This window comes from Cygnus olor, chromosome 7, assembly GCF_009769625.2.
Source record: "Cygnus olor isolate bCygOlo1 chromosome 7, bCygOlo1.pri.v2, whole genome shotgun sequence".
In the NCBI taxonomy this organism is placed as follows: domain Eukaryota; kingdom Metazoa; phylum Chordata; class Aves; order Anseriformes; family Anatidae; genus Cygnus; species Cygnus olor.
In genome coordinates this window covers 19,256,625-19,282,049 of record NC_049175.1, presented here as the reverse complement: position 1 = coordinate 19,282,049, position 25,425 = coordinate 19,256,625, and the positions used below count along the sequence as shown (strand labels likewise).

General features: G+C 39.6%; 1 protein-coding gene across 4 annotated transcripts in view; it reads right to left on the bottom strand.

The window, feature by feature from the left end:
* The window catches only part of WDFY4 (WDFY family member 4), a 130,563-nt gene that overhangs the window by 87,904 nt on the left and 17,234 nt on the right, over positions 1 to 25,425 (bottom strand). For 3 of the 4 annotated variants that reach the window (XM_040563249.1, XM_040563251.1, XM_040563250.1), the window contains 17 exons: positions 25,076 to 25,180; positions 24,022 to 24,212; positions 21,042 to 21,652; positions 17,963 to 18,056; positions 12,069 to 12,283; positions 11,094 to 11,206; positions 10,158 to 10,365; positions 9,824 to 9,900; positions 8,887 to 9,105; positions 8,331 to 8,515; positions 6,152 to 6,383; positions 4,247 to 4,398; positions 3,595 to 3,706; positions 3,283 to 3,473; positions 2,059 to 2,211; positions 1,075 to 1,148; positions 114 to 275 (listed from right to left, as the gene is read on the bottom strand). In XM_040563249.1, the coding sequence (XP_040419183.1) occupies positions 114 to 275; positions 1,075 to 1,148; positions 2,059 to 2,211; positions 3,283 to 3,473; positions 3,595 to 3,706; positions 4,247 to 4,398; positions 6,152 to 6,383; positions 8,331 to 8,515; positions 8,887 to 9,105; positions 9,824 to 9,900; positions 10,158 to 10,365; positions 11,094 to 11,206; positions 12,069 to 12,283; positions 17,963 to 18,056; positions 21,042 to 21,652; positions 24,022 to 24,212; positions 25,076 to 25,180 (3,094 nt within the window). Of the gene's footprint in view, positions 1 to 113; positions 276 to 1,074; positions 1,149 to 2,058; positions 2,212 to 3,282; positions 3,474 to 3,594; positions 3,707 to 4,246; positions 4,412 to 6,151; positions 6,384 to 8,330; positions 8,516 to 8,886; positions 9,106 to 9,823; positions 9,901 to 10,157; positions 10,366 to 11,093; positions 11,207 to 12,068; positions 12,284 to 17,962; positions 18,057 to 21,041; positions 21,653 to 24,021; positions 24,213 to 25,075; positions 25,181 to 25,425 lie in introns of those variants that run through there. The other variant, XM_040563252.1, reaches the window with a different exon arrangement.

Here is a 25,425-nt window from a genome sequence, read left to right as displayed (position 1 = left end):
CAGGGACTTTGGAGTTGATAGAGATTTGGGACTCCTATTAAAGATAAGGTGAGAGAAGCTCGGGAGAACAGGTCATTTGCAAACTGAGAAAAAGCTACAGACTTGAATGTTACCTGAGAACATCCCTTGTGTTAAAGTATCCTTGCAACTGGTGGGAGAGAATAGTGCAGGCCACAGTGATCCTGGAGTCACTGATTTCAGGATCATTGAAGAGGAAAATGAGCTTGGGCACCATTTGCACCTGGTAGGCAACTTCAGCATTCCGACACCCATCTCTGCGTAAAAGAACAGGGACTTTTAAAAGCTTTTACTGGAAAGAACAAAACTTGCTGGGTTTCAGCTAAAAGGTTTCTCAAGTTGCACTGATGCTTTGCACATTTGGCTTCTGATGTTGCCTTGGCAACTGATCAAATGCTGTCACACAAATTGAATATGTGTCAGCAATGGAGATCTGAAGACTTCTTTGTGCGTTTTCCACCCTTTGCATCTGCCCTCTCCCCCGGAACCTGCTGCATTTCAGTGAGTTCAAAGAAAACAACATTATTGACTTTTCAAGGAGTGAGTTGGTAGTAATAAACACTATTCTTGTAAAACACAGCAAGGGACATCAGACAGCTCTGCAGAGATCTTTCTGGTGCCAAAACAAAGGAATCTAGCAACCTGCTCTATTCAGCCCCTCTGCCTTGCTACATCTCTTCAGATGCATTTAACTCCAGTAGAACCACTATACTATTTTAAAAAAAATCCTCCTGGTTGTATTCTGGCTTTAAACAAACAGAGAAAGTTAATTCCATGCTCTATTCAAACATTCAGATTTCTCTCCCCAGCATACATTTTAACTTTCTTCAAACATCAGAGGTTCCATGTGAACCAGGTCACCAAATAGCTTTTCCTAGTCTGGTCCCATAGTCATTTCAGAGGCTGATCAAATCACTAACTCCAGCCTTGAAATTTAAGAGTAGTACAGAAGAATCATTCACTTCTGGGGTCCACTGATTACAACTAGGATTGTGCCCTCCACATACGCCTCACAGTCACAGCCACGTGCTTCTGATTTAGATGCTAGCTGCATACCTGGAGGACTGCAAGATTTCCGCAAGATGTGAAAAAAGAACAAGATCAAGGTTCTCTGGTGCTTTCATCCAAAGCTGAAAGACAAAGGAAAGCAGAAATTTTACTGCTCTGGTGAGCTGAGGGGACAGTAACCTGTGGCAGAGAATGAGTAACAAACAGTTCAGGTGGGATAACATCATAAACTATCATAGTCACATCTGAATGACAATCTACAGAATTCTAGGTTTTATGTAAATGCAAAAGAATTAAATTATACTGCAAGAGTGCACTGTAAAGAAAACTACAAATAATATTCACAATATTGTATCGATGGTTTCTGCAGTTTTGGAAAGGGGAACACAACAGAGCAGTAAGTACATTTTTGGAGGCAAAGAAAGAAGGAAAAGATGCCTAAGTACATCCACTTGCAGGGCTTACAATTCATTTATAGGAGAGCAGGAATATCACAGCACTCTTCTGCAGGATATAGAGCCAAAACCAGGCCACATTTGAAGAAAGTTCTCATATACCCCCAAGTAAGGGAGATTTTATTCCAGACCCAATAAATCCCAACCATTTTGTGCCATATAGATATTGCTTGGAGGGAAAAACAAGAAAGGTGGAGGGGAACAGTGTCTGATCCCACTGCAGGGATACGACGGATAAGGAGAAGCTCAGAGCCACAGACTATTTCTCACCAAGGTAAGCTATCTCCAGTCAGGCACTGGGGAATCCCTGCCTGTGTGAAGAATTTCTGCTCCTGAGCTAACCCTGTGAGGAGCAGGCCCTCAGGCTCTGCAGGAACACTTCAGAACCTGGACCAGGGCACACAGAGCCACAGTGCCAGAGCAGCAGCCATTCCAGGAGCCTGCACCTCACCATGTGAGCAAGCTACGCAGCAGAATATAACATACCACTCCATCCGAAATATTGGAATCAGGAGGTGCTAAGAACAAACCTCATACTATAAAGGCATCTTTAATACAGTCAAACGCACAGTTTTACCTCGAAGTTGCAGAGAATGTACTGGAATGCACTATAATTCTTGATGACTGAAGACTCAAAACCAAGTTCAGCTGTGCCCACTAGGGAGAACATTAACTGTAAAATTCTGTTGTTTAACAGCTGTGTTTTCCTCTTCAATAGGTATGCTAGCAACTGGAAGAAAAAAAAAAAAAGACAAGTATTTGCTGAGTATAAATCTGTAGCACTGTTTTTAAACGTGTCCAGAGAAGGGCTACAAAGCTGGTGAAGGGCCTGGAACACAAGTCTTATGAGGAACAGCTGAGGGAACTCGGATTGTTTAGCCTGGAGAAGAGGAGGCTCAGTATTTGGGCAAGTAGTACTTAAGATAAATATATTCATAGGAATCAGGATCAATCTATGAACAATTATGAGCAATTCACAAATTGGGAAAATGGAAACTTTATAATTAATCATTAATGAAGCTCTAATGTTAACAGTCTCTTGCTTGGAACTCTCTCTGTTCCATATTTATGCTGTGTAGGCTAAGCAGAGTCATAAAGTAAGTGATATTGAACTGAAACTTCACACTTCAGCCTTAATCCAGCCAGTATTATGCATAGTGCTTTAACTTGCCCTGGTTCTATCAAAGCCCTGAGACAACCAAAATCTTTAGTCTGCACAGCTTTCAGGTTTGAAAGATGAATTTAGGACAGACCTAATCAATCTCGTTTGAAATGCAGACAGCACTTATTTATCTCAGCACAATTCCTAATACACAGTGAAGACTGAGACGTAGGAATTCACTGTCAGACCTACACTATGCAGTGTGTAAAGACTGTAAAATCTTAGGTTGGATGAGCCAAAGGGAAGAAGCAGACCTGCCTGAGAAGTGGTCTCTTGTGGGAGGGATAAAGTATGGTGGCAAAAGCTGAACTCACAGATCTGCTGCACTGACTTTACCAACAATAGTCTTCTTAGCATTGGGAGCATGACACCTTCCATTATTAGATCACATCTGACAAAGATACATCTGTCCTCACCTTCCCATCAGGAGACACATTGTTATAGAGGTTTCCAGAAATTGTAAGCACAGGATTTAGAACACTATTCCATATTCCCCTCTCAATGATCCCATAACTTACACAGTTCCAATCATATGGGCTGATAGCCAGGATATTCTTGGTTCGTTGCCATTAACAGGTTTTAGGATAAGGTCCCCCTAAAGGAAAGATGATACCCAGAATGAACAAAAAGGTTACCTACCTGGTATCCACCCATATGCCTCATCAATTTTTCACTCATTGGGCTACTGTTCAGGATGGAGTTCAGGACTTTGACAGCTGCATACATTGTGTGATCATCACGGGCCATGGCAATGAGACCCAGGAGAATGGAAGGGCCTCCAATGAAGTTCAGGCTAGTAGCTGCTGGAGAGGACTTGAACACTCTTACCCCTAGGAAATTGCAATATTATTCTGTCAAGAAGTTATACAAACTACATCTGTTATAATACAGAGATAGGACCAACTCTTAAAATAAAAGAATACACGAAACATTAAAGCATCGTGCATTTACCATATTGGCCCACAGCAACTGATCCAATAGTCCGCGAGGAACCTGAGAGGTGTCCAGCAATATTTTTAGCCAGGAATATTGGAGTTGAACTGTCCCGAGAATTAATCCCAATCTAAAACAGATCAAAGACATTCTAGGAAAAACTGTGGAAATACTGGGAAGACAAAAAGCAACGAGCATAGGCTCCAATTCTTTTTTACTTTTAGAATATGAAAAAAAGTGCTCTGCATATGAAAACCAATATTTTTCTTCCAGGTTGATTGTTCGGACAAACATCAACCCACCTAAAATATCCTACAATTCATCACTTTGTCATGTCAAAAGCAGGCCTGGCACAGGCAAGAAAGCAATGATAGCATCTGAAAGGTCACTGTGAAGGCTTTAAGGAAATCAGTTATCCTTAGACCTCAAAACTATGGCATCTGTTGCTGTTTCAAAAAAGGCTTTCAGCATTGTGTTCACGCTATCCAATCTATTTCTCTCTACAGATGAAAACTAAAACCATGAATAGAATAGAGTTAAGGAATGGGAAGAGAAACTCAAAAAAAATCACCTAAGGTATGGAAATAAGAAAAAGTCACAAACTGTGCTGAGGGAAACCAATGAGAAACAAGTGAAATTATGTTAAAGACAAATGAGGAGAATGTGTGACCTCTTTGGCAACCAGCCGGCCATCCACTTCATTGTAGGAGTTCTTTATATCTTGAATTGTAGTGAAAGATGAGCACATAGCATTGATTCCAAAACAAATCTTCTCTTCTGCCACCAGCAGTGTAGGATTATGCTCACTGTACTGGTCCTCACCTAAAACGAGAAACTATAAACCTCTGAAGGAATTTTGCAAACTCAGCATGTAAGATAGGAGAGAAGCGGCTGAAAAATAACTGGAGGACTTAACTAGAATCAGAAAAATCCCTGACTCTGCAACCCAGCCCATGGCAGCTTGCCAGCACAAGCACCAGAAGATGTGCTTGGCTTGTCTCTTCTCGTGTCTGTTTTGTGTAGATCCTACATGCTCTCCCAGTATCTCTTGAAGCTCAGAAGTCCAGAATAAAACTTTCTCTGTTCACACAATACAAACAGTCTGGACAGAGAAAACATTTCAGAGGCCTTCCATGTTACTGTGAACTTTCTCAGGGGTACTACGAGCTAGGATTCATGTCAAAGAAAAAAGGAGAGAGGAAAAAGTTCAGAGCTGCTAACTGATAACATGTGGGAAGTTTCTAAAAAGTACCAAGTTCAGCAGCTTAACAGTTGTATGAAATTATCACGTTTTTCTTTAAATAATTTTTTATTCCTGCTTGCACTTCGAAAAATAATGTGTGCCTTGTACACAAATACAAATCTTGTATTTGATAACTTCATAAAATGGAAAAAATAGTTGATCTTTGAAACCATTTACTAATGCTTGAGACAGCCCTTAAAGGCAAACAATTATCATGGTATTTGGGGGTTTTGTGCCAAAACTCTTTTAATTCAGAATTTCCATTTGGAAAGTTTCTTCAGGTGTTTTGATGGAATAGGGAGACACTAGATATTGTCTCATTCCTACCTCTCTCCCTCACTGGGGGGGGGGAGAGAGAGAAGGATCATTTCACAAAGATCCAATTATGTCTTATATAGTGACCTGTAACTTCCCAGCACCAGGGCATTGCTGGAATCAGATGGCCACAATCCATGTTTAGTACTGAAGTCATCCATGAAGACCAGCGTGCAGAGAACAAGTACCACACACTTCATGAAGACTCAACACTTCAAAAATCAAGCCCATCTGACTTCAATCAGTATTTTTATTATTTTAGGGATATATTTGTGATGTAATTTTCTTTCAACCCCACCCCCCCAGATAACTGACTTGGAAACTTTTTATTTATTTTTTACTGTACAGACATCATCCTGAAGGAGGACTCTCAGACAGTCTTTTCACTTTGTTTTAGGCTAGAGCTTCACCAGGTGAGATTATTCTGTTCTTGTCAAACAGGAGATTATCCCATTTCACCCTTGATTTCTAGTCCAGAGGTGAATACGCTACTTGTTGAACAGTAATCAATAAGTGAAATGTTTTGTCTGCCTGTTTAATAATTGAAGCTAACAATATGCTTTAGTTAAAAAGCCTCTTCATTAAACAGAATGTAACTTATTCCTCTCTCTCTCCTCTCCTTTACTCTGCAGGCATTTGCAATGAAAGCAGATGCTTCTTTTTCTGCCCTGTCTCAGAATGTCTCAGTTACAAAGCTGCCTTTTTAATATTGGTCCAACAGAAATTGCAATCTTGCATTTCAAAATGTTATCCCTTTTTATTCTCCAGCTTTAAAAATCAGGGTTAAACTGCTTCTTGATTCTTCCCCTTTCTTTTCCTGGCCCATTTACAGTATGTTACAAGACCCTTATGGTATCTTCCTACAATCTTGTACAACACCTATTAACACAGAGTTCCAGACTTTTAGGGAGAGCTTCAGGCACAGCTGTAATTCTAACAGCAGATTACAAAAAAAAAAAAAATCAAAAGAACACTGCCCTGAAAAACAAATAATGCCAGAAAAGAATTATTGCATACCTTGAAGCTGTACTGCTTGGAAATTGCTGCAATATCGTGGGCCAAGCTTATTAATCACCTCCATGGTTTCCACGGAAATGGCTTCTTCAAACAAGTATGTGGGGCCGAGGCGCCAAGTCAAGGAGGACTTCTGTTTCCAAACTCGAGGAGTAGCTATGTACCCATAGACATCAACAAAGGAAGAGGGTTCCATGGAAATATAACTACCTGGTAAGGGCTGGAGATACCGCATCTGCAGCAGAGGAAGAATTCACTGAGAGAATTCAATATGCTCAGGGTTCCTTAAGGTCTTTTTCCCTAGAAGGTACTGCCTGCCTCCCCTTCCCTCCAAGAAGCCTCACAGTTAGCTGTGTACATGATTATCACAGTCTACTGTTTAGAATTTGGACTTTCAGAAGTATAACAAACATAAGCATTCTGGAAAGGTCAAAGCTACTTCTTTTGTTTACAGAACACAGTCAAAATCATTTCCAGTGTTGTCAACAAACAACCTTATCTTGACCGAAGACTTATTTTTCCTGTTCTTAACTTAGTAACTCAGACTGACTTTCAACGCAGGAAGCCAAGTTACAAATTGCACCTTGTATTAGCCACTCAGAGAATAAAGAGTTTTTGAACAGCGTAGTGTCCAAGTGTTTCGATTTGCCTCAGTGAAAGCTATGTTGTCTAGGAAATAGGACCATTTATTGTTTGCATCAAAATAAGGATTCAGTCTCCTCAACTGAGTCTTTTATTTTGTTTAATGCAAACAGCTGTTGTAGGAAGTAGCTAGATTTTTATTTTTTTTTTTTGAAAAGAAACTATATAGAAATTTGTGCTTAGCCCAGTCTTTAACAACTTGCTGTTAGGATGAGAGACTCATAGCATTTGCCACTCTCTCACAGCTGAGATGTTGGAGACAGGGCTGGTCAGTATTAGGAGGCAGGACTTGATACTGGAATGAACAAATATTATCTCTGATACAACATAGTATACTCACCCACTCCCTAGCCTCGTCAACTCAGAAGTAGTTTTGATATTTTTAACAGCCTTTGTGTAATTCTGATTTCTTACACAATCTTTTCTTTGCTGTAGATGTTAAGAAGGTGTGAATCATGTCAGAGACCCCAGCACAGGGACCATCTTTTATTTACTAAATGCATTTTTTTTTTATTTATTATGAGCTGTTTCTCTTTATGTTAAACACATTTGCTGTGAATTCTTTAATCAATTGCAATGCTTAGGCCTAGTTTTATTGATGACTTTCAGTCTCATTTGAAGGAAGGCAAATTAAATTAAATTTTCATTCTTGAAATGGATATAGGTCCCAAAAGGCATTTAGAAGACAGATCATTTTTCTCAAGTATGGGAAAGAGAATATTTGGAATTAAACAGGTTGCTTTTACAAGGGAAGTATAAAACACACAAGTGAGCTTTGCGTATGTCGAGACTGACTTGAAATATGGGAACTGGAAAGAAGAGACCAAGGTTACAAGATGCAATTAATAAAAGGTATCTATTTAAAAACAAAGCACAAAAAAAACAACCCACACCAACTAGAGCTGTGAAAAAAACAGGCTACATTTTTAAAGCTGCCAGGCTCCAGCATTCAAAATCCATAAGTCAAAACTCAGTAATTATTTGAGATTAGCTTCAAAACCAGAAGCATGATGACAACATAAACTAAAGGTTCTTCTCATTTGTCCTTTATATTCTAAACCCTTCAGGTGCATTTTGTATTGTTTTCTCATGATGTCTTGTGCAACCAGAGAAATCTTTAATTCACCATTTTTCTATGTGATAACTGTGATTCTACTTCTATGTAGAAAGAAGACAGCAAGAAAGGTACAACTGCATTTCATGAACATAACCCTTAGTCACCTGTAAACTAGGTAAACACCACTCTCAAACTGAGTGTAACTGTTGGCAATTTTGAGTGGTTATCTGCTTATTGGTGGGTGAGAGAGAACAAAGGAAAAAAATAATAATTCAAAGCATCAGTATACACTGATATACTTCTGAGCACAAACATTTCCTCATTTGTATGTGTGATACATCTTTAGTGACCAAATCACCATGCTTTGAGTCTATCGTGATTACACTGAGAAGACACGGTATGTGTACAGGGATTCCAAAGTGAAAAGCAATGATAGGCAAACGCTCAGCTGTCAGACACACGTTCTATGTAGAAAGTCCTTACCTTTGCGGAGCCAAGCGTCTGACCATTTATATATGCTGACACAATGCAGCTCTTCTTTGCTTCCTTAGCAACTGTCACTGTGAGGTGATGCCACTGGCCAGTGACCAGCAGCTTGCCACAGCCAAACTGGACTTGCCCTGGAAATAGGGAGGGATTTAGGACCTCACCCTCAGGTTCCATGATATCTGTAACAACAAGAACAGTGGACAGTCAACAGTACTTACTGCCACACAGAACAGGCAGGAACTAGCTGTTTCCTCAAGTCCAGTCCCCACGGCTTTGCACAACCATATAACTGACATTCAAAAGTTTTCCTAGAATGTCTGTGAGTTTTATCATATATTGCAGACTACAAGATAATTCTCAATACCTACAGCAAACTTAAAACTGAAATACGACCATGAATAACAAATGTAAAAGGAGTTCAAAAGAAAACCAAAGAGACAGAAAGTGTCATTAATGTTCTAGGTATTTATAAAAAGATAAAACTTGTTAATGAAAAAAATCCAGATAATCACAGGACACAAAACTGCAGCTTGATTGAGAATAGCCTCACCAAGTGGCTGGAATTCCACTTCCTCTGTGGAAATGACCAAGGAATGGTCCTGAGGGGAGAAGCTTATTGAAAAACAAACAAATTCTTGCTCTGTTCTTGCCATGTGCCTTATGACAGTGAGGAAACGGACTGGGTGACTGTTGTGCACTACACCAAACTTGCTAACCAGAAACCAGCAGGAGAGAGTCAGACCACTGGAGGGAGGGAACATTCTAGTGCCTGTAGACAGGAAACAAAAGGCAATTAGGAAAGTGGTTTCTCTATGCAGATATTAGCAAACTGCTTGCTGCTTCATTTGTAGCCCAAATCATGTAAGAACCAACATTAGAATTTGAGGTTTAATTTCTCATTGTTTTTCTAGATTTTACTGCCCATCTTCAATGTTATAGAGACTGCATATGCAAGTGTGTGTGCACATATAAGTGACCTAAAATTGACTGATGAGAAATGATTGCTAGATCTCTGTTTCACAGAGCTCATCACTTCGGTAGCACTGAGCCAGAAACAAGTTTTATGGAATCCACAAAATTCAGGAAGCAAGAGGTACAGTATGAATAACCATTTTCCAGTACACCAAACAGAAGATTTTCATCTATATGAGAATCCCATTTAACGTTAAGTGACACAGTTTCTGTTCCTTCCGTGGGAGACTACCCTAAAATCTGGTGGTTCTTACTTGTTAAGACTGTTTTCTTAGCGCTTTGTGTTGCTAATGTTAATGTATCACACTATTAAGTGGCACCTGATGCTGCATTTTGGAGAAACGATTTGTACAGCTCAGAGCTGGACTGGGACACAGACAGAAGCGTATTGAAGCACACACAGTTTAGTTGCTGCCATTTCTTACAAACAAACGCCTTTAACTGGCCTGAAAAAAACAAAACAAAACAAAACCCAGTACATTCAGAAAGCTGTAGGTAAGTCAGAAAGTTCTTACCCATGCCAATTCCACCTGAGACAGATTGCTCTGCTCCCGGGCCCATTACAGTGGCCAAAGTAGGGAGGTACAAACACCTACAAAAGCAAGGAAGTACCCATTCATCAGAAACTTAAACTCATCCCTGAATGTCACCACTGACTTAATACTGCACAGTCAAGGTAGCAAGGAAGAGTCTATGCTATCAGCAATAAGGCAATGTCTCTAGGCCAGAAAAGCTGGCAACATTGCTTCACAAGGAAGAACTCAGATGAGAGATGTAACTAGCTATGTCCAGAATAAGGGCTTGAGAAGACTGCAAAGCAACTGATGAAGAAAGCAATAGCAGTAGTACCCATATCCTTCCATGGACATGTCAAATTCCACAAACGATGGAGCCAAAGAAGTGCTGCAGAGCTGGAAGTTTCGTGGTGATGTCATGGAGATGAGACTCATTGCGGTCTGGAGTGCCAATGCAGACCCCTTAGACAGCCAAGGGGAGGTACTGAGAGGCACAACTGTCTGAAGAGCAGTTTTATTGTCCACTGTGATCCCCTTTGAACCTACAAGATCAGCATAGTGCAAAAACAGATCAGTGTCTGCACTACTTTTGTTTAAAATCACAGGCATTGCCCATATTCAATTCATCACTGCTAAGATCTAGTGTTGCATGAGGCATTGGCTCTTCAGCTAATACATCCTCAGTAACCTGCAGAAATCCTCAGCAATACACAAAAGTATTCCACTGAAAGAATCTCAGAATAGTAGGCTAGCAAGAGAGATGAGTTTACTGAAGAGAACCATATTTTCTCTCCACACCTCTTCAGGTAGCTCCAAACTTCACTTCTAGTAAAAGAGGTTCTTAAGTCCCTGGTTCTGTTTTTCTCATACACAGACTATTCAATAGTCCCATAAAGTAATGGTTACTACCAACACATGGGAGGAGATCTGAAGAATGACTGCAAAGAATTTAAGGCCCAAATCTGCACCATGCTGTATCAGGTGTCTCAAGCATGAGAATGGTGTAGGTGTAAAATACTACTACAGAAGCCTTTCAACTGCAAAATATGTTAGAACAGAGAATGGACTGGGATGGAAAATGGCCCATAGCAAGCAGACTGCTGGGATATCCTAGGGATTGCAAAAAGCAGTTGTCTCTTTCACATTTTTAACTATTTCCAGCTATGACTGGCTTGGAGCCAGTCATAGCTGGAACCAGAAATTTCGTGCCATTACAGACATCTATAATCCAACCACAGTATCAGTAACAGGCTGTTCATTGAGTGCTTACCTTCATTCAAAGCTGCTTCGGATGAATCACTCTCCTGACATGAAAGTACTTTAGTCCTGTTTGTGCTGGGCCTGGAAGGTATTGATGAAGGCCTTCCCAACCAAAGAAATTGCCTGGAAAAACAAAACAATAAAAAAGAAAATACAATAAATACAGATACTTGGGAGTCACAGCAACCATGCAAATACAATTCAGACCCTGGGAGATCAACTTTATCATTGGAAACCAAATTTTAAAGACATCTGAAATAAAACAGAATGAATGCTTTCCATTGCATCATCACAAATAGATGTCTTGCTTTAATACTTTCGCCTTTCAAGACATCTTATCGAAAAATAAAAAAAATCAGAAGTTTTATTTTTTCAGCAATACTTTTGTATTACTACCATTTTTTCAGGGGAAAAAAAAAACTATGGATTCTTTAAAAAATGAATTTGTTCAATTTTTTATTAAAATAAATCCACTGCATATCCAAACTTCATCTGCACTTTTATCTTTACTAGGTACACTTCGTGCCTAGCATCTGTGAGCATTAAAGGAGAAAGCACATCTTCAAAGTAGAAACAAAACTATACTTTATTTCTGTATCTGTCATTACTGATCTGAGCTAAGAGACAGTCACTTCAACTCTTCAGGAAACAGTTTCTCCATATGAATATATGGATATATGAATATATATTTCTCCAGGGGAGAATAATCCTGAATCACCCTAGTGTTTTGCAGTTACTTAGTTACCATTCATAAATGGCTTTACAACCCTTGCAGAGATGATTCAGGAGACTACAGACTTACACCATTTTCAGTAATTCATTTAAGCATATAACCTGTGACTAACAAATCAGAAATATTAAATGAGTCTTGAAACTAAAAGTCTTGCTGAATATGGGCACTACATGAAGTGTCCAATTAAAACACAGACTTTACAAAAATTTGCACCACTAAGGGAAATTTGTTCCATTAAATATAATCTGATACCTTAACACATCTGGCTCAATAGATTGTGAGGCAAGCTTCTCAAAAACTCTCGTGAGGGGCAGATGCAGTGGATGGCTCTCATTGTGGAAGGCATCCTGACAGGAAGCTATGATAGTGCTCAGCAAGCCAGAACCACACATCACCTGGCGACTCTTCTCTGACTTCACCAGGGACTGGATATGATCAGCCACAGCACACTGGATTTCCTGAGAAAGCTGAAAGACAAGGAACTGAGGTCAGTGACCTGGAACTAAAACTGTACATGGCGACTGCATTTGTTTTTGCAGTTGCTGAGTCTCTGGGTACAAAAATCTGGCCCCAAAAGACACCTCTAAGGCAAAAGGCGCAAGTGCAACTGCATGGCTGTTCTATAAAACTGTGCACCTGAACAGTCTGGATACATCCACAGCTGAGTAACTGCTCAGCTACCCACAGCTGAGCTTTCTGGAAACACCACTATGGTAGTGAGGGATGTCAACAATCACCTCTCATGCAAAAGAGGGAAACACCACCGACGGCAGGTTATTAGGCATAATTTTCAAGACCAACACATTTACTCGGAATGTATTTAACATGGGGAGTCATGCTGACATATTCTGTTCTTCTGCAATGTTGTGAAAGCACTGTTGTTTAAACAAAACTGCGTGTAGCAAAGTCCTGAAACACAAACACTTTGTCTACATATTTTGCTGAATTGATGCTTTACTTCACTATTGCTTCTTAATGGTCTTAAATAGTTTTTAAAGAAATCTTATTTCTAAGATTTAATTTTTTTTTTTTAAAGATTTTAAAGAAACCCTTAAGAATTTCTGAATTCTCACTATCTTTAGAAGAATTTGTTCCCACTTAGGAAAGAAGCCTACTCCATTGACAAGACTAGGTTTCTCTCAAAAGTAACTGTGCAACATATTTAAACAAATCTTTCCATTATTCCCCATCCTCAAGAGCCCTTTGGCTTTCTCACACACTCTTCAAGAAAATATCTATACACATTTTTAAAGAAAAACAGATGGTGGCAGACACAGATTATGACATTTGGATTCAATTTTATGACACAAAAGAGAAGCAACTTCACTGGATTCTGCTAGTTTATTAAGTGTAAAGAGCAATTCAGCTCTCTTGCATGTAGACCAAACTTTGAAGAGCTCAAAACCAGTACAGGACAAATTCAAAGCTGAAAAGCAATTTCTTTTAAAAAGTGCTCAACAACCAAAAGCATCAAGTGGAATACCTGGACAACAATAGTAGTGCATCATGTGTAAGGTACATTGATTTTGTAAACACAACTACTGGTTTTGATACCTGAGGAGAGAGTTCTTCAGATAATCTTTCCTCCTGTCTCAGACTGTTCATTTCCAGTGACATAAGTTTCAATGTGCATCTAATTACATGCAGAAATCCTCCACCAGACTAAACCAACATCATTCTTCTTCTAAGGGGAGGAACTTATTTCTACTGTGTATCAAAGCCTCAGTAACTTTTTGGAACTTTAAATTATTATTTACCCCATTTTTGACTGGATGAAGGAAAGTGTCTGCATATATAAAGCCATGAGAAAAGAAAAAAGAAAAAAAAGAATAGTACAAGTCTTGATTAAGTGAAACTACTAGTTTACTCCAAAATAAATCCAATAAAACCATAATGGCATACAAAACATTGATTGTTTTCGTTAGCTTAGCAGCTTTGTCAATACCACTATTACCTTGTTTTGAATAAAATGTGCTGTTTTCATGGATCTTAGTTCCAGTAAAATGAGATATCAGTGGAAATACTAATGGTGGCCAGGAAACCAGGCTGTGTGTTTCTATGTGCACGGATTGATTTTCGTAACACATACCACTTGCACCACGTGAATCAGGATATTGAAGGTGCAATCAGAATGCAGTTGGGCTCACAGCTCTGCCTCAAATTTGAGTCTAAAGGGCAAAATGTCACCTAGCAATTTGCCTAGTCTGCTTAAGTAGTTCCCAGATTCTTGCTCCTAAGAGCCCATAGTTGCAAAACTTGGTAGTTTAATTCAATTCATTGTTACTCCTCTTCAAAATGATCACGTGATGTGTAAGATGACTAAGAACTTTGAACCTTCAGTAGTGGGGGTTAGTTTCAAAAGGATTTTCAATTTTCTTAGGATTAAGAATGATACGTCAATAATTGAGTGCACAATTGGAAAAAGACGACACTTTTCAACCTTGGAGCACCTTTCACTTGAAAAGCTATCAGCCCTTCAAAGAAAATTAGAATTAAGTTCTAACAATACAGTTTTAATTTTACTAGGCATCAAAAGTAGATTTTTCAAGAAGTTTGAAGTGTCTCAGGCCTTCAAATTATGCTTTTAAAAGAAAAAGGTAGACACCCATGAGTTTAAAACCCATTGGCGATAAAGAGATTGGGTCTAATTCCAAAAATCAGTTGTGCGTTTTACCCTTTAAAATGTTATCAAAAATAAATCATTCCAAAATTCACCATAGTTAAAATGATCTTCAGTACAGTTAGTCAGGAATTCTGGGCTGAGTCCGTACGTCTTCAATCAAAGGTACGCTACCAAGATTTTAGGATAACTTCAGAGACACTGACTGCTTTTTAAGGAGAAAGTGCATAGCACGAGAAGTGGTACAAATAAAGTGGCAGGCTGTAGAACTGGAAGCACAATAGGAAAATTGCTGTTACCAAGCTTCAGAAGCTGTTCTGTCAAGGAACAAGCAAACTTCTTACTAAAAGCCCAAAAATAACCTTGAAAAAGAACATGTAGACAGGCTATGCATTTAAAAAATAATAATAATAAAAAAAAAGAAAGCTGTGCTGTAATCAGAATAGGTTAATAAAAGAAAAGAATCCTCAAGGGGACAAGGCTGAAGCAAAGCTTGTAGAAAAGTGCTCAGGGGAAAGAGCTGACCTTCAGCTGCCAACCCTGGCTAGAGAACCTGCTGCCGGGGTGTTTGTGGCCCCCTTCTCCTGCCAGGGTTCTGGTCCCTTTCTCCTAAAGCCTTGGCAGTGAAACCCAAAAGAGAATGAAGTTCTAGCCAAAAACTTGAGGAGCTTCCCTGCGCAGCTCACTGCAGTAGTTCAGGAACTTGGTGTGGTATTAGCATTTACATTAGCAGTAGTATCATTAATAGGTGTCTAAAGGCCGACAAATCTCAAGTGTCACACAGCCTTCTGCAGGCCATATCTAACAGTGTCAGAGACCTGTTAGGGTTAGAATGAATTACATTTCTAGGAAGCGTAAATATTTGGAAAGTGTTATGTTCTTAACATCTGCAGTAAGAACAACTTGATTTGGTTAACGTTAAGACATAGAGATAAAAGACCTCTTTCTAATAAAGTTGCTAAGTCCTTATTGAACTGTTTTAGTTTTACAACAGTGAATATGACAACAGTTCATCATAGAAGAGACATGGATAAATAGAGAGGATAAATCCAGCTGTGGCAGAAAGAATATTATTTAGCAAGAGTGTAGCGTATAAATAATTTACGTAATGAATGATGTGATAGTTTTGTTGTGGTTCTTTTTGTTTGGTTGTTTGTGTTGTGTTGTTTTATTTTTGTTTTTTTTTTTTTGGTCTGCATTCACAAGAAGACCCAAGAAACAAGCCAGGAAGATGACGCAGAACTGAATCATGCTTTGATTCTCTTTTACAAATTTCTTGCCTTTCTCCTCCTGGCCTTGTGAGATCTAGGAGCTCTCCTTATCTGACATTGCAAACAGAAAATATCTGGCATAACACTTGGAAATCTTAAAGTCATGTTCCAAAATGCCAGACAAGGAGGAGATATGTCCAAGGGGAACTTTTAAGGTAGAATAAACTATGAGTGTCCTGAGCCACAGAGTTAAAGTAGATGTTAACCTGTCTGACTTGTACTTATTTTTCGAAACATGTGATAATGCCGTCATTCATCAGTGAACAGGAAACATAAGAAAGGAAAATCTGCCTTGTATATTGTTAAACTGTATGTAGCTTGATGGGAACTGCCTTAGATGTACTCACCCTATGTATGAACATGAGCAATAACTTCTAAACACTGACTACTGACTCAAAGACTGTCTCTTGGGGGTTTTAAGGCTTTTAAGCAAGTGTTCATACCCATATGACATTCAAATCATTTTTGATCATACCTAGGAATGTCAGCAATACACAACCACAAATCTGTTCTCAGCTCTTACTTGTCATTCTGGACAGTCAGAAAAATGGTTGAACTGCAAGACCATCTGTTTTGCTGTCTACTACTGTTTTTTCTATACCTACATGCTCAGCGTTGCTTCAGCCCATTACTGCTTAGGTCTGACAAAGGTCACCAAGCAGCAGCAACTTTGGCAGGAAATGGATATTATTTCTCAGGGTCAGAGTCAAAGTACATTAATTTTATTGAGTTCCATTAACGTTTCTCTAAAGGCTGTGCTTTCTCATTGCATTTCTGTGAAAGCAAAAGATCTGCACGTGATTTGAACATTCTGAAGATTTTTCCAGATGAATTCCAAATATATGGGCCTAAAAGATCAATTATAGCTCTAAAACAAGTTGAAAGAGATGAGCTACTAACTGTTCTTCACCATTGCTCCTAAAAAAAAAATATGCTATTTGACTCAGTCCTAACTTCAGAGCAAGAAACTCCTTTGGATTTTTAATTTAAAATTGAATGAAAATCTTCAGCAAGAAAGCTCCATCAACAAAGAAATTATTTCATCTCTCTTAACTGTCACATTGCAGCACTAAAATAAAGAATAGCACTGTTTGGTACAGAAGGAAATTCAAAGGGTAATTCCTTCTTTTACTAAGTCACTTAGTTCCACCTGTTGCATCGGTTCTTGCCTGACTTGCATTTTCCAAGAAATTTGTTTCACAAGGGTTTGTGCAGTGGCATACATTACAAGGAAAGGTATTTAAATCCAGCTTTTTGTGTCACTACCTGGTAGCATGAATGAGCTGCCCGAACTATGAGACACAAAGTTCTCACCTGCCTTTAAACAGAATTACCAAGAAAATCTTATTTCCTCTATCCTTTTTGTGGCTCATTTGATGAAAAAATCTTCAGGCCATGTTAATTCCTACTCCAAGTCTAAGGACCCAATGTAACAGTAGTCCCAATTTACCCAATGCAATCCTATTCACAACAGCAATACTAAACAAGCAATATCAACAATAATTTCTTGTTGGCTAAGAAAAAATGAGCAAGAAATGAAGGAAAAAGATGAACACAATTAAATACATGACTGAAGTATCTCAAATTTGTGCTCCAGTCCTTCAAATTTTTAAGAACACTGCCATCTACTGAGGATCTGACAGACTAGACTCTCTCTCTCACAACTCAGCCATAGAGCCAACTCAGATTCACATTCTTGATGGCACTCTCTCTCATCCAATTAACCATTCTACTTGTTTATCAGGAATTCATTACTGTAATTATCAAAATTTCAATAGCTGCTGCCTTGGTTCTGCTACACAGAGTTGGGACATGCTGGCAGTTAGTTGCACTCCCATCTTCCACAACTCTGGATGAACAATCTGGTTTTATTTCAATCCCTCTGTACGTACTTTAACCATATTCAAGTATTTAAGACAAGATAGCAGATGCAATGTAGGCAGTTTACTTGCAGAGTGGGTGCGTGTATCGGAGGCCAGACAAAGCAAAACAGAGTCTAAATTAATTGTAAGCTTATGGACTGTTAGACCTAAAGAGCCAGATTGTTCTGGTTGCTAGATCAATTAGCAATATTTTAACAATTTTCAGTGGACTAGTTCTGTTCATTCCTTGTTATTGTTTATCTGAATTTATAACAGAAATCAAAGCCCAACTCATCCAAGATTGCAAACAAAAGCCACACACACAAGACACCAAGACACAGGTAGGAAACACTGATTTGAGCAAAATTCACAAGGACCCACTCTCAGACTCACCTGAGAGTGTCCCTCTTTGTACAGCTTTGGCAGCAGTCTCACCATAACACAGACAGCACCTGGATGTACAATGACACAGTCTCTCATTTCCCACCTGTACGAAAAAATATGCATAAGACTTATAATTATCATTAACTGCAGCAAGGAGGTTATAACCAAGGTTCCAGCAGAGTACAGTATTAAACCTGTGTAGCAGTAACCAGGCTTGGCATTTGAAAATGGAGAAAATTTGAAAATGTCTCAGCAAACAATACAGATGACCTGGAGCAGATGGGAGCCTCCTGGGAGTAACAAAGACAGGGCATAACCTGCTCATGATCTCATGTGTCAGGAACCTGCAGGTTGAAAGATGTGCAGCAGCCTCTTTAAATAAACTTTACCTTTGAAGGTACCTGAAGTACAGAGAACAGACAACCAGAGGTCTCCGTGAGGCATCAGCCCAGAGGTATCATATATTTTTTATTTCCAAGGAGTTTGTAACTTTGGTCAGACAGTAACTTCAGTGCTTTCAAACCAAAACAGCAAGATGAAAAGATGAGAGCCTGGATGAAATCAGCATGCCACCCTTCCCTTCTAACACCGGAATCTACTTAAACTAGTAAAAAAAAGTTATGTATCCACTCTTCCCCACCAGTTTTCATTTTCACCATGCATCACCTTCGCACACTCAGGCACAGGAAAGAACTGAGGCATCAAAGCTACCACAGAGAAAACTTGCTTATGCCATGATGCAGGCTAGAGGTCAGATGTACCTCTAAGACAAAGGCACTTCATAGCAGTAACTCTACTCCAGGCACTGCACGTTCATCAGCATGTTCACAGAATCATCAGTATTTCTGGGTGCACCTCTGAACTGGAGCTGTGATGTGCACTGTTGGAAACATCTATCCCAAAAATATTTTATGAAGAAAGCACAGGCAACATCTAACATCCATAGTTAGACAGAAAAAATAAAGCACAACGTGCTTTCCAGTCTGTATAAATCAAAGGGCATAAGTAAAAGAGCAAGCATAAAAAAAAAAAATTGTACGAGGGACCTGAAAGGAGCATAAAATGCTGTAATTAACACCTGTTAGCCATGACCAAAAAAGGCTTATCTAATACATCAGAGCAGCAAGTAATATGTAGCACACTGCCACACAGTGACAAATAATTCTCACTGCACCCTCAAGGAAAATACCAAATAACACTTTCAAAGCAGTTGCTCATTTGCTGCATTTTCTGTGTAATCGATCAAAATCAGATCTGGTATAAATACCTAAGAAAACAGTGACTCCAGTGTCCCTGACCAGCATCACACTGCTCCCCTGTCGACACTGGACACTCACTCTCCTACAGAATACCAGATAAGCATATCCCATCAGTCTTATCTCCATCCCTCTCTGTGGTTTTCCAAGAGGCCTTCGTTTTCTGGCTTGTCTTAGCAGAAAAGCTGCCTCCATGCACCACCTCCTCACCCTTGCAAATACCCCAGCTTCAGGACTATCCAGTCAGCCCCATGATACCACTCCCTTTACCCCATCACTGTCACTGTGTGGATCCCAAATGCACTCTGCACTGACTGTTACTTAACGGCAAGACAAGAAAGAGGGCCTGGGGACAAAACGAGATGCCACAAAGAGCCTGAAGAGCCATTAGCATAATCTGTGCAACGGTAGCTGCAGCAGCCATTCTGCTGGGGTGGGAACAAAGAGAGGCTTTCCTCCCAAAGAGAGAGCACCCTCACTAACACAGCTTGCAGCAAACCATCTCAAATCCCCAGCAGCAAGAGGAAAAACAGGAGGTGGTTCAAACAGTAACACAAGAGCAGGAACACAGAGGGCCATTTTTCAGACAGGAATGAAAGGGTGAATTCCCCCGTTACTCAGCAGTTTGCAGCATCATTCACCACAGGACAGTGTAAGAGGCTAAAATATTACCTAGTTAAAATGTTGATATTCCCGTGTCTGAGTCATAGGCTCCTAGAACTATCAGATCACCTCCTTTCTCCCTCTTCAGGGGATGTTAAATCCATGTCACAGGACAGGGCATCACAGGCCACCTACACTGGCTGCACTCAAGTTCCTGCTTTCAAACTGTCTAGCTCCATGCTGAAGCCTTTTTCAGGAGGAAGCGAGAGTGTGGAGTACAGCTAGGAGGAAGCTGCATAAGGGGAACCACAGGCTTGAAGGAATGCTGGGAACTTGATTTCTTAGTTTTATTTTCAGAAAATTTACTGCTGGAAAAGGATACAGGCTGTATGTCATGAAAATTGACAGCTTGCTAGAATATGTTCTGCTGTTTGCATACACTGATGACTGAGGAATAGTCTAAAGCAAGGGCTGAAGAAATCTCCCAGTTATAAGCACTGCACTCAACCTTTTTAAGTGTAGCTCCAACCAGAAATGTTTTTGAGAAAAAGACTGGGAGATCCAAGATAAAGCTACAGACACAGGAAGGGGCAGATCTCACAAACTATGAAATGCAAATAATTTAGAACTGATTTACAGCTGACAGCTGCGTTGATCTCTGGTGTAATCTTTGCTTCCTGCTATACTCCACTATATCTGGCATGCAGCATGACTATTCCTTTCCCAGCTTTCTCTATTTAAGCTGTACAACTAGATGAGCCAGCGTGTGCCTGTGTGGGCACACAAATCAGGGAGCATTTAAAACCATTTAAAAGTTTTTATTTTTAATATATCAGGTGACTGGAAACAGCTACTCACAACATTAAAAAAGTCAAAATTGATTGGGGAATGTTCAAGCAGAGACTAATTATTAGTTGCAAGTCCCAACAACCCTCCTTAGAATCCAATCCTGTTCACACATTGCACGTGCCAGAACCTTCAGCTCTAACTGTGCAACTCTCAGGCTTCTGTGTCCCACTGCTCCACTAAACACGTATGCCCTAACATTTACCACCATTTACCTTTCAAAACAACGTGATTTCTGCTGTCTGAAGGCCTGGAATTTGGGACTGTATGACTGATTTGTTTGGTCTAGTGAAATGTTGCCACACCCTGCCTTAGTTTACTACCATATAAAATGCAGATACCAGTCTTACTATTATATTTCCTGTAGTAAAATCAGGACTTACTTCTCCTCAGGGTTTTCCCATAACCTGTATGCCGAGGCAGGTAATTTGTTGACTAATCTTTTGAAAGCAACAGGATGTTCTTCTTGAGCTTCAGGTCCCTCCTGATCATCTCTCGATGGCTCACCCACCTCTGGCTTTATCTCTGTGAAATAGCTCTCCAGATGGAGGGTTCCTTTGACCATATGATCAAGAAAATTCAAAATCCATATGCAGTTCTTCAGCCATGCTGGGAAAGGTTCTGAGGAGCAGAAAGCTGCATCCAAGAATTCTGCAAATGTCCTTTTCTTCTCAAGGCTCAGAGGGTTTTGCCATTCTCTTTGTGTCCAGAAACAACCGAGTGACCCAAGATCCTCTGCCATCTTTTCAAAGAGGCTGTTCCTCTGAAAGAAGTCACTGTTTACAGGGTCCAAGTGCAGGGCTGCTGTTATCCCCTGAAGTGTGTAGAAAACAAGCTCCATTATGCGATTCTGTCCAACTGCTGCCCACAGCCCGGATGGAGGGTCCTGCAAGGCACCTTCCATGTCTGAGAGAAGAGACAGGAGTCCATTGAATCCACTGCAAGTTCTGAAAGCTGAATGACTTTTGGGACTCTCCAATATTCTCAGGAGTGACTATAAACACCGGGAAGAAAGGAAACAAAAGAAGCACTTTAAAAAAGGGTAAAAATAAGAATATTTTAAAATTGCAAGTTTTTAGCAAAATTCTTTCACTGAAATTTCACTCAGAACAGAAAAAAAGTTAGTCAAAGGTAAGGTCACCACCTCACATCTTTTCTCCTTCTCCCTTCTCCCATGTACCCACAAAGTCAAACATCCTAGATTCACACATACCCTCAGGAGAAAACACACAGCCTGAGAGGTGAGGAATGGTGCTCACAGGAATAAAGTAAAGAAAAAATTCCTGCATTACACAGCTTAGCTAGTTTGGCCAGAGATACTGTTTCAGACCTTTGGCTAATCTTTGATCAATCTTCTCAGACACTTTCAAGAAATCTTGAGATGAAAAAAAAAAGTGACAAAGCATAGCCCAAAGAATACAGCAAGCAGTAGGCTCTCCTCATTAAGAAAAGCAACAACAATTCCCATTCTCAGTAGAGTTATTTTTAAAGTTTGCACAACGCTTTAGAAGAAAAACAACCATGAAGAGTCAAATCCAAAGACAACGAAGTTATTAAGTTTTCTCTAACTTCTGTGGGCTTAAAGCAGGATATAAGTGAATGCCACTTGACAATATTACACAGGTATAAAACCCAACCTATTCCACTTGTAAATTTGAAATGCTACGGGCTTGCCATTGCAAAACAAATCTAGCAAAGATGTTAAGAGTTATAGCAGTGGAAGTAAAGTCAGTGGGAAAAAAAAAAAAAAAAAGAGGTTGTGAGGAAGCAGTCTAGTGTATTTGAATGCAATCCACCCCAGGTTCGGGAGACATTCAACAATTTATTTTGTAAAGATGATGCTCTTTCAGGCACTGGGGACCTTCCAAATTTGAGTCTGTATCTTTTCACATTGGAAAGAAGTCCACTTTACAACCTGGCGAAGAGGAACAGTTCTAACAAGTGTATCTCCCAGTAACAGGATCTAGGACTGTGAGAAAAGGTTGCCAGAACTCGAGGGGGAAGGGAAACGCCGTTACTGCCATACAATTTTGTATGATAATGCATCAAACCAGGCAGAGACTTCTGAACAGGGAGTAAATTTAATAACTCAAGAGTTGAAGTTATCAGGATGGCTTTAACACATTTCAGAGAAGGTCAACGGTAACCACATTTCCTCCAGCTCTAACTCAGTTAGAATTTAATCGCCTATGAGTTAGTATTCCTCTGTCTTGAATCTATAAAACTGATGTCTGCTGGAAACCCCCTAACTCAGTTAACGTTAACAGAATTTATTTCACATTCCATTATTTGTTATTCCTCATAATTGTCCACGTGCCACCCTGGAATACGGCAGTGCTAATTACATTTGGGCTCAGGCTTTAACAGCTAAATATATATTAGCAAATCAATCTGAATTTGTGTATAACACAATCACAGTCCCAATGGATGCAGATAATAAATTCATTTGCTTACATTATGTTTTAATACAGTTATCATTTGTCAGAATTACACACCGAAGCTGCATTTATTTTCATATTAGTTTGGACACTGCACTCAACTTCTCCACAAACATTGTTAAACTTTACTGTTTCAAATCAAAGCTATAAAAAGCGACAAAATTTAAAGTAACATGGTTCTTTTATCACAAAAACAGCTGCTATATTGTGCTAAAATGTGAATTCTGTTCACACCTGGTAGAGAAGGCAGAATGAAACTTTAAATTAATTCTTACAGCACTGCTGCTTTTCAGTTTGATGTTTATGACCTAAACCAGAATAAAGCACACTGATTCTTTCCCCTGCTTCAGTTGCTTATGGATCAGACCCTCCATAAACATCCATAAGAATCCTCCTTACCACGAACTCACTTCTGTTTTTCCCCTAACACTGGTGTATGCAAGAGATTACCAAATTAAGGACAGCAAAGCTACAACCTCAGAAATGTATCAGAATCTAGCTGTTCCATCTCATGCCTACCCTGCCCCCTCCAATCTTACTCTTTTACCTCTTCCCACATTCTCCCTCCACATCGTCATTTTCATTCATATTTGTTTGCCCTTTCTCTGTCACATTACATATAACCGCACATACAACAGTGCCCTAATATTTGCCACCTCCATTTCTCTGTCCTGTGTTACTATTTAAGTTCATGGTAAGTTCATTTCAGTCTGATACTGAAGGATGGTGCTGACCACACAGACAGCCCCCACTAAAAGTCAAAGCGCCTGATCTACCAGAATCAAAAACTGGTCCGTAGCTCCTTCCTCTTCAGCACTTACCTTCCTGGAAAAAACACAATGCTGGGGAAAGATTAAGAGCAATTTGCCACAAGCCAACCAGTTTCCAAGAAAACAACAACCAACTTGGAATCCATGTTAATTACCTTCAGCAGATCTAGTTTCAGATTTAGTTCCCCTTGAGTAGAAGAACAGAGGGCTCCAATAACAATGCTCATATATTCTTCATAGTTGATGACTGATAGCTGCTCCAAGATGCTAAGAGTAGCACTCCTGTAGCACTCATCATCCAAAAATATCTTGATGTACGGCACCATTCCATAGTCCTTTAAAACAACTGGGGAAAGACACATTATCATTTGTTACTTAAAGTATCCTTTGTTTGTAGTTTTTAGAAGCAGATTTTCAGTGTTGGTGTGCAGTGCCACATTTCTACAAATACAGCGCGAGAGGCAAGAAAGAAAATACTGTTAAGCTGATGGACACAAACTGAAGAGGACAAGAGGGGATAAAATCACAGGATGATCACAGTCTCTAACCATCAGAGATGACAGTTTCCCAATTCAATAATGCATGAAAAGGTGCCTAATTATTTTTCAGCTTAAGCATTCCTTTAGTTTATGAAGGAGACTTGTTTGTGAGGCAGTTTGTGATGATACATTTGCATGGTGTAAGATGTTGCAAATGATGACTCTAGAATTCAAGAGTGAATTAAATGAGCGGATTCCAGTATTCAGAAGATTGTTTTTACTCCTGTATTACTACGTTTTACTATGTTCCACAAGACTCCCCACACAAACATCTCTCTTAATTGTGCCAATACTGAATGTACGAGTGTGACCCATCATGTCTCTGATCACGTCAAGATTTCACATAATAGACACCATGGAAGAAAAACATGGATGAACAAACAATACATAAAACTTTCACACACAATTTTGTTTTCCATGAGTAAAGCTTACATCTTCTGTGTAAATGTTTTAGGGTCATCCACATGGATGAGGGAAGTAGCACAACTACCAGGGTAAGTCTCATTGTGGAGAATGTGGATATCTTTACTGTATTTCTGGTGTAACACTGTCATCCCTACACTTCTCACTGAAGCACAAAAGCCAGAAAGTTTGTCGGTGCTCCTGAAGAGGCATCGTGACCACTTATCACCAAGTATCGCAAAGGCAATGCAGTCATGTCATTTCTTACCAGTGTTCCTTACAGACCCCAGAGTAAGTGCAGCCACCATCTTCAGCATGACAGCATTTAATTCCTTCTCGGTGCCTTCTTCTGGAGCAGGCAGTTGGGTTCCAGCTGTCAGTGTATTAGAAGCAGTAATAAAATTTATACAAGATGTGGTTAACTGTAGCTAGATTATCTTAAACCAAAAAAATAAAACCAATTCTCCAGCAAATTCTAGTTCAATTAAATATTATTTGCAGACTACTTGAACTCTAAAGTGAGCAGCAAAAGACAGCCAGGGCACTGTCTAGCAATCAGGGTTTAGTCTGGAATTGGAAAACACAGGTATGACTCTAGGCTCTGCATCCCAAACTCTT